The 13649-nt window shown below is 44.7% G+C and overlaps 1 protein-coding gene across 1 annotated transcript; it reads right to left on the bottom strand.

The window, feature by feature from the left end:
• Positions 1–3344: 3344 nt before the first annotated feature.
• LOC142456629 (olfactory receptor 2A5-like) lies at positions 3345–4277 on the bottom strand. The gene has a single exon (XM_075557781.1). It carries the CDS (start codon positions 4275–4277, stop codon positions 3345–3347), a length of 933 nt encoding a protein of 310 aa, XP_075413896.1.
• Between the last annotated feature and the right edge of the window lie 9372 nt (positions 4278–13649).

Genomic DNA, 13649 nt, shown 5'->3' with positions numbered 1-13649 from the left:
AAACTGATTGTGATGATATATACAAAACTTTTTTTATTGGGAGCTCTAACAGCTGTTATAACAATTCATACATCAGTTATATCAAGCATATTTGTACATATGTTGCCATCATTATTTTCTAAACATTTGATTTCTATTGAGCCCTCTTTTTCCCTATCTCTCCTCCTCCCTCATGTCCCCTTCATAAATTATAAATTATTATTATTTTCATATCTTACACTGACCTGTCTCCCTTCCCCCAAGGTTTATACAACTCTTTTTAAAAGTGGTTTAACTATGGTAATGAATGACATGTCAATTTTATATCAATAAAATTATTTTCTTCTGGTCCTTGACCCAACTGATTGCAAGGGGAGGAGGCTCAGCAAAGTCTGGCATCTGCAATGGCCACCGCACAGGTGTCCAACAACGTGTTAGTGCCCAACACAAATGCCCAGTGGTTCCCCTGTTCCTTGACTCATTCCCTGCTTGCAGTTGCCCGGATCTCTGGAATTTTCACCCACCATCATGCACTTCCCTTTCTTAGGACCAATTCAACTTCTCTATTTGTTCACCCTGTGTCTGTATCTTACGAGACATTCTGTTCAGTTACTTTCCAAAGACCTCAAATGACCAGGCTGTTCTTGGCCGGTGAGGAAGAAGCCTCTGCTCTGTATCTCTGTGTTCACCACCTTCAGTCATTTCCTTCCCACCAGTGTTTGACCGGCCTATCGCTCAGGGCTCTGAGAACATCCTCTGCATCAGTTTCACCTGAGTTTTCAGGTCTTTCGTCCAGAGCAGGGGTTCTCAACCTGTAGGTTGCAACCCTTTGGGGTTGAATGACCTTTTCACAGGGGTCGCCCATTTCATAACAGTAGAAAAGTAAAGTTATGAATTAGCAACTAAAATAATTTTATTGTTGGGGGGGGTCACCACAACATGAGGAAGTGTATTAAAGGGTTGCATCATGTGGAAGGTTGGGAACCCCTGCTCTTCTGGGATTGGGTAGTATGCCTGACTACTTCACCACCTTCATTTCAGCCTTTCTGCAGTTTCTTCACTAAATCGTTGGTTTTGTGGTCAGAATTGCTCCACAGACCTCTTATCAGGCCATGCCTATCTCCTTCACCTACACTGGCTTCCTTTAGCAGAGCCCAGGCCTTCTCATGTTCTCTTTCTCAAGGACTTCTGAACTGGCCTTAGAACGATTATCATTTCTTCACTTTCTAGTAGATTGTGGAAGGGAAAAAAAATCTGTATCCAAATCTATGGGTGATCATTCCAGAACAGAAAAAAAAAAGTTCTTTTCCCCCCTTCTCTTTTAGAACTTTAACCGTAATTCAACAAAATATGAAATTTCTAGTGCATATTTTGGAAGGCTTTATAAAGGCTTCTTGTTCTGCCTTTAGAATAGAGCATACAAAGATCCAGAGTGCTGGACAGTTCTATTTACTACCATGGTTTATTTGGCGGTGGTGGAGGGGGCGGGGCAAGATTTGTACTGCCCCTCTAGGAGGGAGGGACCTGCACACAGTACTGCCTCTCTACAAGGGATCACTAATCCTGACTGCATCTCTGTAAGGGGCTGCTCACCCTTAAGGAATCTTTGTAAGGGAACCTTTTGTCCTTACATCAGCATTTTTATGAAGGAACTTTGCATCTTTATCACATCTCTGTAAGGGAACAGTTCATCCTCGGGCAGCATCAATGACTCATCCTTGCTCTCTCTCTGTAGGGAAAGCCCTCATTTCTATTGCATCTCTGAGAGGGAATGCTTCAACCAAGGCAGTGTTGACTTGTGTTGGTAGAGATGCCATCCCATCGCAGCATGTTTGACAGAATGATTAGTATATTCCAGGTGATGTCAGTGATTAACATGCCTGCCTACTAGATAAGGAAGCATGCCGAGATAGCTGCACTCTAGAAAAGCCAGCCACTGCCAACCCTAGGAAGCACACAGTTCCACTCTGACAGTCACGGAGCCACAGTGAGTCAGAATTAACTCGGTGACATTTAGTGGTAGACACTTAGGGAAGTAAGGGGAGTGGAAGCCATAGAACAGTGGACAAAATTATTTGATGGAGCTAAGCCTAAAAATAACAAAATCTGGATGGGAGGTGCTTCTGGGAACTGGCAGGAGGAGTCCGTAGCCTTCCCTCTGCGACTCGACATGAACATCCACGCCTCTCTGCCTGTCTCCCAACACCCTCCACTGCCCCCGTGTCCATGGACTTTGCTTCTAGTCCTGGCTTGTCGGTGTGATCTAACACTGCATTTGGTCAAGATAGCTCATGTCTTGAACTTGATTTTTTCATCTTCCTATGATCCATCCTTGGAGCATACGGAGCCCTGGGGGCACAGTAGCGTTCACTCTGGGGCTGCTAACCCCAAAGTTGCCAGTGTCGACCTGTATAAAACTCGACAGCAGAAAGATAAGCTATCCGGCTCATGTAGAGATGTGCGTACAGCCTGGGGGACCCTGTGGGGCAATTCTACTCTCTGCAAGTCCCTAAGAGGCAGAGCAAACATTGTATCAGTAGATTCCATTTGAGGGGGTTTTAAGCATCACCTTCTCTCTAGGTCTCTCAGTTCATATCTCAAACATGCAATCCAATTGCATCCACACAGAGACCATTCTCCTGGCTATGAATTAGACATTCTCAAGTGGTCCTGAACAGAGGGGAGCATGCAGTGCTCGTGTGACTGTTTCATCAGCATGGTCGGTGTGGTGTCTGCTGGCATATCTGTGTCAGCCACCTTGATTCATACCCCTGGGAGACTGTCTGTTCCTCAGTGGGGTGACCACAAATCACTCGCAGCACTTTCAAGTTTCAGTTCATTAACATTAAGTCAAACACGCATTCCTTGAATACACTAATCAAATGTCTGGTTGCCCGATGTGACTCCGACTACTGCTTTGGACATTGCACCACATGAAGCCCTTTTCTACATGACAGAGAGCTCTGTTGGACTGGGCTGACAGCCAGGAGTGAAAAGGTGAGACACCTGTCCCCTGGGAACCAACCAGAACCGTCACACGGAGCCTCAAGGATCCCTCCATCATAATACGCACAACCCACAGGATCGACGCAGAGTGCTCCAGGGCTTTTGGATCTAGAATGAGCCAGGGCTCAACAAAGAGTCTGCCTGGTGGTTGTTTCAGGAGCGCTGGGCCTCTCTGATGCAGACTCAGTTCCTCAGGGCTACTGTGATGTGGACATTAGGCCATCTTTCGGGATTGAGACTAATAAACACATGGTCCCAAGGGCAGACATCTAAGAGATGGAACTTGAAGGCATTTGCATCACTGCTCCTTCTGATCACAGAGAGCAAAATTCCCACCTTCAGGTTTCTCCTGAACACCTTCACACCGATCTCTGTCTCCACAGCACTCTCCGCAGGGCGCCCTTCACCTCCTCATTCCTCAGGCTGTAGATCAGGGGGTTCAGCATCGGGTTGAACAGACTGTAGAACAGAGAAAGGACCTTCTGCTGCTCCTCAGGGTGGCTGGACGTGGGCATCATGTACATGACGATGGCACTGCCAAAGAAGAGCCCGACCACGCAGAGGTGGGAGGAGCAGGTGGAGAAGGCCTTTCTGCGTCCCTCCCCAGACTGGATCCTCAGGATGGCCAAGAGGATGCGGGTGTAGGAGGCCAGCACCAAGCAGAGGGGCCCCACTAAGATAAATACACAGGCTCCAAAGATGACCAGTTGGTTGAGCCGAGTGTCGGCACAGGCCAGCTTGAGGACAGACAGGATTTCACAGAAGAAGTGGTTGATCTTATGAGGTCCACAGAAGGGCAGTCTCAGGAGGAGACCCACATGGAGCAGGGCCAGGAGGGAGCCACACACCCAGGAAATAACAGCCAAGACAGTGCACACCCTCCAGCTCATGATGACAGTGTAGTGTAGGGGGTGGCAGATGGCCACATACCTGTCATAGGACATCACCACCAAAATCAGGCACTCAGTGTGCGCAAAAGCCATGTACAGAAATGTCTGCATGATGCATGGGACAAAGAGGATGGTTCTTTTCTTGCTCACCAGGTTTGCCAGCATCTTGGGGACATTGTTGGAGGCATAGGACATGTCAACAATGGCCAGGTGTGAGAGAAAGAGGTACATGGGGTTGTGCAGCTTGGAGTCTAGACAAATGAGCCCCAGGATGGCCCCGTTCCCCAGCAGAGTGAAGGTGTAGAACAAAGCGAAGAGGCCAAAGAGGAGCAGCTGGATTTGGGGTCCAACAGGAAACCCCAGAAGGATGAACTGTGTGATGGAGGTTTGGTTTATTGTCATGTCCTCGGACAGGCCTGTATGGACCACTGCTACAGTCGGGTGCTCTGTGTGGGGCAAATGCAGGTAGAGATTAGTGCTGCATATAAAGGGAGACTGCGTGGTATAAGCAATGGTCGACTTATTTGTTTACAGAGACATTCTATCAAATCTCTTAATCCACAAAAGCAGAAAAAACAGTTCACTTCAAGTAGTTAATATAAGTTTATAGAGTATAATCACATGTAGTCCATACATAGACACTTGTTAGTATGTGGATGAGTGAACGCTTAACAATATATCATTCCTACAGCCATTTCCAACCCCACCTCCTTGCAGTGCTACTTTCTAGGTTCTAGGTGGGACTTGTTTATTACTATGACTCACTGCTTTGGAACACTGTCTAGCACATTTGTGGAGTAAATGGAAGAGGGGAAGGAAGGAAGGAAGGAAGGAAGAAAGGAAGGAAGGAAGGAAAAAAGGAAGGAAGAGTGGCCAGATGAGTGGATGGAAGGTACTGGGTTGATCAATAAGTGGAAGGATAGGTGAAGGGGACCTGTGTGGATGGGTGGGTGGGTGGGTGGGTGAATGGGTGTATGGCAGGCATTGCATTATTGAACAACACCCAACGGGCATATCCTGGGTGTTAATTAAGTCCTTTTATTCCCCTTTTATTTCTTTCCTGTAACTCCATTGGTCACCTGATCACCAAGCGATAGAAAGAGAGAACTGAGATTGTCCAGAGAAGTAAATGCCCACTGTCTAACCAATGGGTCATTCTCCACAAGCTTCTTACGTCCTCACCTCTCAAAAAACAGCCAGCCTGTCTCAAAGCCCAGAAAGTTGCCCACCTGTGAGTGGAATTGTACCTCCAATGCAGTGTACTGATTTTTCAAAACTTCCTTCCTCCAAACCCTCATTTCTGAAAAAAAAATGAACACCCTTTGCAAAATACCCATTACTTACTGTGGGACCAGCCCCAGTCTTTTTCTCAGAGCTCTGCGTAGCTTTCAAGGAAATTACAGAGGGCGGGAGTACTTGTGAAGGTCTGAGTCTAAACCTGTGCTTCCTGGGGATCTCTGAAAGAGACCTTCGTTGTTCTTCCAATAGGTTCTTTCAGTGAGCACTGGGCCTGCTCACTTTGAGAACCAGGAGAGAATGTTTTATTGTAAGGCCATCACCTCCCCGCATCCCTTTCCAGATCGCATCCCTTTCCAGATCATGTCTGAGGGTTTTGTAAAGGGAGAGGAGGCAATTAAGCTCAGCACAAAGACACCCTCTTTACCAGGAGACCCAAAAGCTGCTGTGGGCCCTGGGGGGAATGTTCAGGAGGAAAGGAAATGTTGGGGAGCGACTGAATGCCCAGATGGATCCATGCGCATGAAGCTCATTTAGCAACAGAACATACACACCCCTGGGACCACAGGACAAATTGTATCTACAGGTATTGCGATGACAATGGTGTCATGGGTTTTACTCTTGCTCTTGGAAAAAGATGAGGCTTTCTACACCCAATAAATATTTAAACCGAGAGAAATCTCAATGTTGTGCTGGGTTTCACAAGGCTAATATCTCAGAAGGTGATAGTCTATTCTTTGTCCATGGTCTGCTTTTATTCTGGAAGCTCCGCTGAAACCTCTTCCACTTGGGTGACCCTAATGGCATTTGAAACACACGCAGCATGGCTTCAAGCATAACAGCAGCATGGAAGCCACCAGAGAAGGACGCACTGTCAGAGAAGCTGTGGTGTGCTCATCTCTGGCCATAGCAATGGTAATTTCCTTCTGTAATCTAGGCAGATTAATGGCCATGGCCTTCAGTGTGGATTTTGACTCCATGTCAAGAAAATCTAAATACTCACAAGTGGACCAGCATGGAAAATGGAGAGAGGATTCAACTTTTCAATCAATTCATGCTGTTTGGATCTACAAGCAATATTCATGGAAGCAGCAGCCAAGAAATCAAAGGCTGCATTTTATTAGTCACATCAACTGCACAAGACCTCTTTAAAGTGGTCAAGAGCATCACATTGAAGACTAGGGTACATCTGACCCAGCCATGGAGTTTTTACTTGCCTCATCTGCATGTGGAAGTTGGCATCAAAGAAGGAAGATTTCAGCAGAATCGATGCATTTGAATGATGGTGCTGGTGGGGGCTAGGGACAGCTCCACAGAGGACCAGAAAAACAAACAAACCTTTCTTGGAAGACATACTTTCAAAAGGCTCCCCAAGAAGCAAAGGTAGTGACACTTTGTTTCACATGCTTTGGACAAGTTATCAGGAGACAAGTCCCTAGAAATAGACATAGAGCTTGGTAAATTAATAGAGCATTGAAAGACAAGACCCTCAACAAGATCAGTCGACACAGTGGCTCCAACCTTTGTCTCAAATAAGACAATTGTGAGGGTGGTGCGAGACCAGAACGTGTGTCATTCAAAAGGGTGTAGGGTCTCTTTGAGTCCAAACCAAATAAACATTCATCTCTTTAACTTTTGGAGAAACCACTGAATTGTTTGCCATTCCAAGTGTGCCATTGTACATTTCCATTAACAACAAACAAGGGTTCTCTTTCCCTATGTCCTCGCCCTCGCTTGTTAATTCTATTTTTCTGGTAATTTCCATCCTAATGGGTGTGATACAAGATGGATATTATGTTATCCTCTGACCCGTGGGTCAAGGTGAGTCGGAATGGACTCAATCACAGGGAGCGGGCAAGTGCGAGGTGTGATGTGGTACCTTGTGGTTTCGATTTGTATTTCTCTAATGGTTGGTGGCATTTCTTGTGCTTAGTGACCACTTGTATATGTTTGCTGTAATAGCGACTGTTAAGACCCCAGTCACTATCTCTTGAAGATAAACAAGCGGCCATCTAGCTCAGAAGCAACAAAGTCCACATGGAAGAACACACCAGCCTGTGCGATCGAGTGGTCCCAAAGGGATCAGTTACCAGGCATCAAAGAACAAAAAATCATATCATTGACTGCACACCTCCATGATAGGATCGCTGAAGACAAATGGGTGCATAAGCAAATGTGGTGAAGAAAGCTGATGGTGCCCGGCTATCAAAAGAGATAGTGTCTGGGGTCTTAAAGGCTTGAAGGTGAACAAGCGGCCATCTAGCTCAGAAGCAAATAAGCCCACATGGAAGAAGCACACCGGCCAGTGCGATCACGAGGTGCCCAAGGGACCAGGTATAAAGCATCATGCAAAAAAAAAAAGATATGTGTGTGTATGTATGTGTATATGTATATATGTATGTGTATATATGTATATATATATCATATTAAATGAAGGGGGAAGTGCAGAGTGGAGACCCAAGGCCCAAGTGTCGGCCAATGGAGATCCACTCATAGAGGGGTTTAGGAGAGGAGATGGGTTAATTAGGGTGTGAGGTAGTATCGATGAAGAACACAGCTTTCCCCCAGATCCTGGATGCTTCCTCCCCCCAACTACCATGATCCGAATTCTACCTTGCAGGGCTGGATAGGACAGAGGCTGTACACTGGTACATATGAGGGTTGGAGGTACAGGGAATCCAGGGTGGATGATACCTTCAGGACCAAGGGTGTGAGGGACGATGCTGGGAGAGTGGAGGGTGAGTGGGTTGGAAAGGGGGAACTGATTACAAGGATCCACATGTGACCTCTTCCCTGGGAGAGGGACAGCAGAGAAGGGGGGAAGGGAGACTCCGGATAGGGCAAGATATGACAAAATAACGAGGTATAAATTACCAAGGGCATATGAGGGAGGGGAGAATGGGGAGGGAGGGGGAAATGGGGAGGGAGGGGGGGAAAAAAGAGGACCTGATGCAAGGGGCTTAAGTGGAGATCAAATGCCTTGAGAATGATTGGGGCAGGGAATGTATGGATGTGCTTTATACAATTGATGTATGTATATGTATGGATTGTGGTAAGAATTGTTTGAGTCCCTAATAAAATGTAAAAGAAGAAAAGAGAAAAAAAATGATTAGGGCAAAGACTGTACAGATGTGCTTTATACAATTGATGTATGTATATGTATGAACTGTGAAAAGAATTGTATCAGCCCCAATAAATTGTTAAAAAAAAATAGCGACTGTTATACCTTTATCCATTTTAAGTGGGTTGTATGTCTTTTTGTTGCTGTTGTTGTTACTTGCTGATTTGTACAATTTCTTTATATGCTTTGAATATTAAATCAGGTACATGGTTTTAAAACTGAATACATTGTGTTTAAGGTTTAGAACATTTAAGATAAAAAATGTTAAGATGCTAATCATACCCAAAGTGATCTATAGATTTAACAAACATCTATAAAAATTTTAACTATCCTTCTTTGCAAAAGTAAACCCAATCCACAAGCTTATGTCAAATTACAGGGAGCTCTGAATAGTCAAAGCAATCCTGAAAATGAATAACTAGGAGGACTCACAATTCTTAATTTCAAAATATAAGATAAAGCTACAAAAATCAAAACAGTCTGATCGCGCCTTAATAACCGACACATAGACCAATAGAATCAAGATTCTAGAAATAAGCCCATACAAAAATAGGCAGCTAATAATTTTCTCAGTGTATCCTATCTCCCAACAATGCCACGACCACACTCTTTATCCTTGGGGGTTTCAAGTTCACGTGAGTCCCGCAATGCTCCCCTCTCCCCTGTCCCTATCCCTGTACCAAGCAACTGGTTAAATGTTGACTCTTTGCAGATGGAAGAATAGATGGAAAATGTAGAATAATCTAATTTCAGGAGTTAAGTTTTATTCTCGCCTCGGAATCATCTCTGTTTCTATCTTTTTATATTTGTGTCTTATTGGAAATTCCATGTATAAAGGTTTGCATAGGGCAAAATTATATTAAAAAACAAAAAGAGTTCACTGCAATCAAGTCGATTATGACACATGGTGACCCTACACGGGAGGGAAAAAGGCATCTCATGTAAACGTCCCAGCCAACTTGCAGGTTGGATGAGCATCTGGACATGTGTGTTTATGCATTTGTGCTTTCCTGGGAATGAGGTAGCCCCTGCCACCACAGTCCCTCACCTGGCTAGTTCGCTGAGATTCTCTCAAGTGTGACTACCTGCAGGGCTGCTTGGTTGACCCAGTGAGCTCTTCACCCTCTTCAAACCCCCAAGGATACAGAGTCCGGTGTGGTATGGCTGGGAGATTGAACAGACTGAGCAAATTATTCACTGGCTGTTTTAAGTATGGGCTCATTTCTGGAATCTCAATTCTATTCTATTGGACAATGTGTCTGTTATTAAGGAAGTACCAATCTGAGTGACAGAGACAGAAGAGGAGGGCGAGACAGTGGGGTACAGCTCTCATCCTCCAGGGCTCAGAATGTCACATAATTCCTCTGGTTTCTAACGGAGCCTCCCTGATGTCTACATCAACAGGGACCCCATAACTCAGAGCTTCTTTAATTTTTTCCAGACAATAAGCCCGCAGCCTCCTGCTGAGTGTGAATCATTGTCTGGGGCTGGGGTGGTACTCAGTTTGGAAAATCCAAGGACTCTGACAAGCATTGTTCTCTTATCTCTGGTTTCCATCCCTTTGCCTGCCACTCGCCAGCTAACACTGCTGATGTCCTGGTCAGAGGCTTTTCAGGGGTCCCTGGAGTGAGTGGGTCTCAGATCTCATTGGTCTCCTCCAGAGAACTTGTTACCCCATCATTTCTTTTTGGTATGTTAGCTAGTAGTCCTCCATCTAATTCCATAAGTCGTAATAACTGCTGTCCACCATCCAGTCGGTTCCAGCCCATAGCAACCCTGCGCACTGCACGATGGAACGCAACCTTCCTCACAATTATCCGATTTTTAAAACGCTGCTCTTCTCCTTCCTGCGATGTCTCCTCTCCCGCTTTACTTGTTCTTGCAGCTTGTGTGTTTTGCTCTACTGACATTTGAGTGCTGTCTGGGAACAGAGAAGACATAAATGTGTCAATAAAAAGAAGATCTACTTTGCTTTTGTCAATTAATTCTTTACCCTAAGAATTTTATCTCCAAAATCAATTGAACCAAATTTATCTAGAGCAGACTTATATGCACATATATATTACATACATGCACGTATGTAATATCTATCTACAGCTAATACGTGTGTGTATCTATCTATATGCTTATATACATACTTCAAAAAGTTCATGGGGAAACATTTTATTCAACTTTTACAGGAAGTATATACATATATAAAATACAGAATTGTCATGTGTTTATATACTAACATCGGTATATAGAGAGATAGATAGATCGAGAGAGATAGATAGATCGATAGATCGATAGATAGATCGATAGAGAGATAGAGAGATAGATAGATAGATAGATAGATAGATAGATAGATAGATAGATAGATAGATAGATAGATATAAACATGTGCCAATTCAACATTTTTTGTTGTTCCCTTTAGGGGCATCAATGTATGTTAACTATGTCGTTAGGTCAATTATTTCGCACAGATGTTTCTCCAGCTTATTCAGGAAAGTCGCTTGCTGGCTGTTTCTTTTGGGAAGGCATTTCAGAGACGGGGTTTCCATTCACCAGGAACTCATGACCGGGTTGAAGGGAAAACACCACTGGGATTCCCGATGAAGATTTGGAGCGTGTAGTTAGGATTGGAGAGGCATTCTGATGGGAAGTCACCAGTTGGCATAAATGAAAACATGGAGATTCCAGTGAGAGGGTCCCAAGGAGGATAGACGTAGGGCAAGATACAGAGATAGCACAATAAAAGAATGGACTGGGGAGTCCTTGGTGGGGCCCACAAAATGCGGGGAGACTGGAAACACAGAGGCTTACAAAGATAAACTTATATGGGCTATAAAGATTTACAGTCATAGTCAAAAGATGCTTACCATGTATGCTTTTCAGAACAGGCTATAAAAATGTCTAGGTTGATGTCAAGCATTTACTGGACTGGAGTTGGTGGTAAGAATTAGCACTAGGATTCTATCTTAGAAACGACTTGTTCCAATGACACTTGCTTGGCTGTCTGGGTGACTGAGATAAGTTAGCGGCCCAGGACTTCTTGAGGCTGTCTCTACACCTTTATAGATCACCGAAGGAGTATTTCTGTAGGCTGCTGTACAGTGATGGATCTGCATCAAGAGCCCTTTCCATTAGACCTATTTGCCACATTTTGGCTTGTTCACAGAAGAAGAAAAATGATTTTTAAAAAACACCAACTTCCCTTAATTATTTATTGTTGTTTAAACAGGGAAAAGGTTCAAGGACAGGCAGCTGTGAAAAACCTGATCTAACATTGCTGAAAACAAAGTGAGCTTGGGTTTCATTCAGGCATTTTTAATGAAATAATTAATTTTTGATAAAGGCTGAATTTTTTTTCCTTTTCATAGCACCAAACTTACAATCTGGAAGAGTTTATTATATCCAATCGGTTACTTGAGAAAGTTTCACTGTCAGACAGGAATCACACATTTCTAATCCTTGTAGGACTTGCTGAGAACCCAGAACCTCATTTTACTTTTGATCAAAGGTTGAAATAATCGTTTGTACAATCTGAAGCCTCTTTGTGGCATTCCATCAGAGGCACCATGCCAGCATTTCTCCTGTCTGCTGCAATTACAAGGAGTCCAGGCCCCCCTGGCTCTTTTCTGGTTACCTGAACTCCAGCTGTGTCTCCTTCACCCACTGTCAGAGGACAAATGGGAGCCCACAAGGTCAGAGATCCAAATGAATGGTCACTATGGATCCACACTCTGGTCAACAAAGCAAACTGAACGAAAGAATTTCCTCTCTAAATTGATGGTCTCAATCAAATGTCCAAGTTCACTTGTGGGTGTGTAGACGTACACATAGAATTTGGGTGCTGTTTTAATGGAGGAGGAGGGGCCACCTGGCAGGGATGGCGGATCCTGATAGAATGGGAGAAAAATTTTAACCAACTTCAAACTGTTTAAGTCCAATCTCATTGGACCAGTTGCAATAGAGGGCACCAGGAGACTAACTCGTGGGTACTCTTTAAATATGGAGCCAGAACTGTCCCCTGTGTCACCTTTGATGATGTAACTGATTGGTTCACTAACTAAAGGACATCATCCATGAGTCCCAAAATTCTACCCCCCACCAAAAAATATCTATCTGAGACCAATTGCTCAACATGACTTTCAAGCAGGGGAAGCAGATTGCTGGAAATGGGATAATTCAAGCAGAAATAACCAGAATGGTGACACACTGTGAAAACCACTGCCTTTGTCACTGAACATCTTGTGCAGAAATTGTGGAATAGGAACCTAGCTCACTGTGCAATGTGTTATGAAAAAACTCAGTGAGGTGTTATTTTGGAAAAACCAACGCGTGAAGCGTGAAGCGCTAAGCGTGGGGTGTGTGCTTGATGAGTGTATTCTGCGGGGCGCAGGGACTTGCCATAGCAGAGGGGGCAACACTTCACATCCTCCATTTGGCAGCCACAGGCCATCGCCCAGAGCCGGAGGTGCGTTCTCAGAGAGGAGACTGGTGAGAGCCTCTCTGAACTCAGGCCTGTGAGAGTCTTCTCAGTATTCTCCACCCCTCCCTTCCTCCCTCCGTGGGTGAGAGTGAGCCCAGAGAGATTGCAGGTTGCAGGGTTGGGTGGCTGTAGGGCCATCGCTTGCAGGGTTTCTCAGAAGTCTCCACGCCTCCCTCCATGAGCAATCACAATCCCCACTGGAGAACCACATCCCATCCTTTCAGAAGGCCATTAAAGAGACACAGCTGGAAAGTTGCCTCAGGCACCTTGACAAAGATTAAGAAACAAAACAAAAACTTTTTAATTGATCTCAAAGGGATAGAGAGTATTTCAGGATTTACAAAGTGTCGGGGAAAACCTCCTGGCGGTGTTCATTAAAACTCTGCCACCATTAATTATGGTGCAGCTCTCTCAGGGGGTGACTGCTCACAAGACCATGGGGCCTGGTGGGGAAGGAGCCTGGTGTCTCCACAGTGGGCCCCAGAGGTGATATCTAAATGGGCCCACAGATGCCTTCCTCGGAGACCAGGGCACCAAGCACTTTATCAATGGGCTTCATCTTTTCCCGTTTGCACATTAGAATAATAAGCCAAATAAGCTTCAAGCTGCTGAGAGTTTTCAGTTCCAGAAAAAGTCTAGGACGTTCATGCACAGCTGTTACCAGTCATCACAGTGAGCTGAAACAGTAGTTAGCCACTGTTTCCCTGGAGATGAGTTGAACTACATTAAATAACTCATGAGGTCACGGCACATGATAACCCTGGGTTCTGAAAAAGACTCCAAAGGCTTTCCTTTTTCTCTGCGGACACATTACCTATGAAGCAATGTAAGCCTGGGTGTACTTGTGCTTACCTACTAATGTGTTGTGAATGATTACACAGGTTTTCACCAAGCAAAGTTTCTGCCTCTAGGTTTTGGTGAGTTCTGAGTCTGTCTCAACACTGAA

The sequence above is a fragment of the Tenrec ecaudatus genome, chromosome 9 (genome assembly GCF_050624435.1).
Source record: "Tenrec ecaudatus isolate mTenEca1 chromosome 9, mTenEca1.hap1, whole genome shotgun sequence".
NCBI lineage: Eukaryota > Metazoa > Chordata > Mammalia > Afrosoricida > Tenrecidae > Tenrec > Tenrec ecaudatus.
The sequence above is the reverse complement of the archived record's forward strand: the minus strand, read 5'-3'. Positions and strand labels throughout refer to the sequence as shown.

Coding starts and splice junctions, on each gene's coding strand:
- LOC142456629 (XM_075557781.1), bottom strand. CDS start 4,277: ATGACAATAAACCAAACCTCCATCACACAGTTCATCCTTCTGGGGTTT.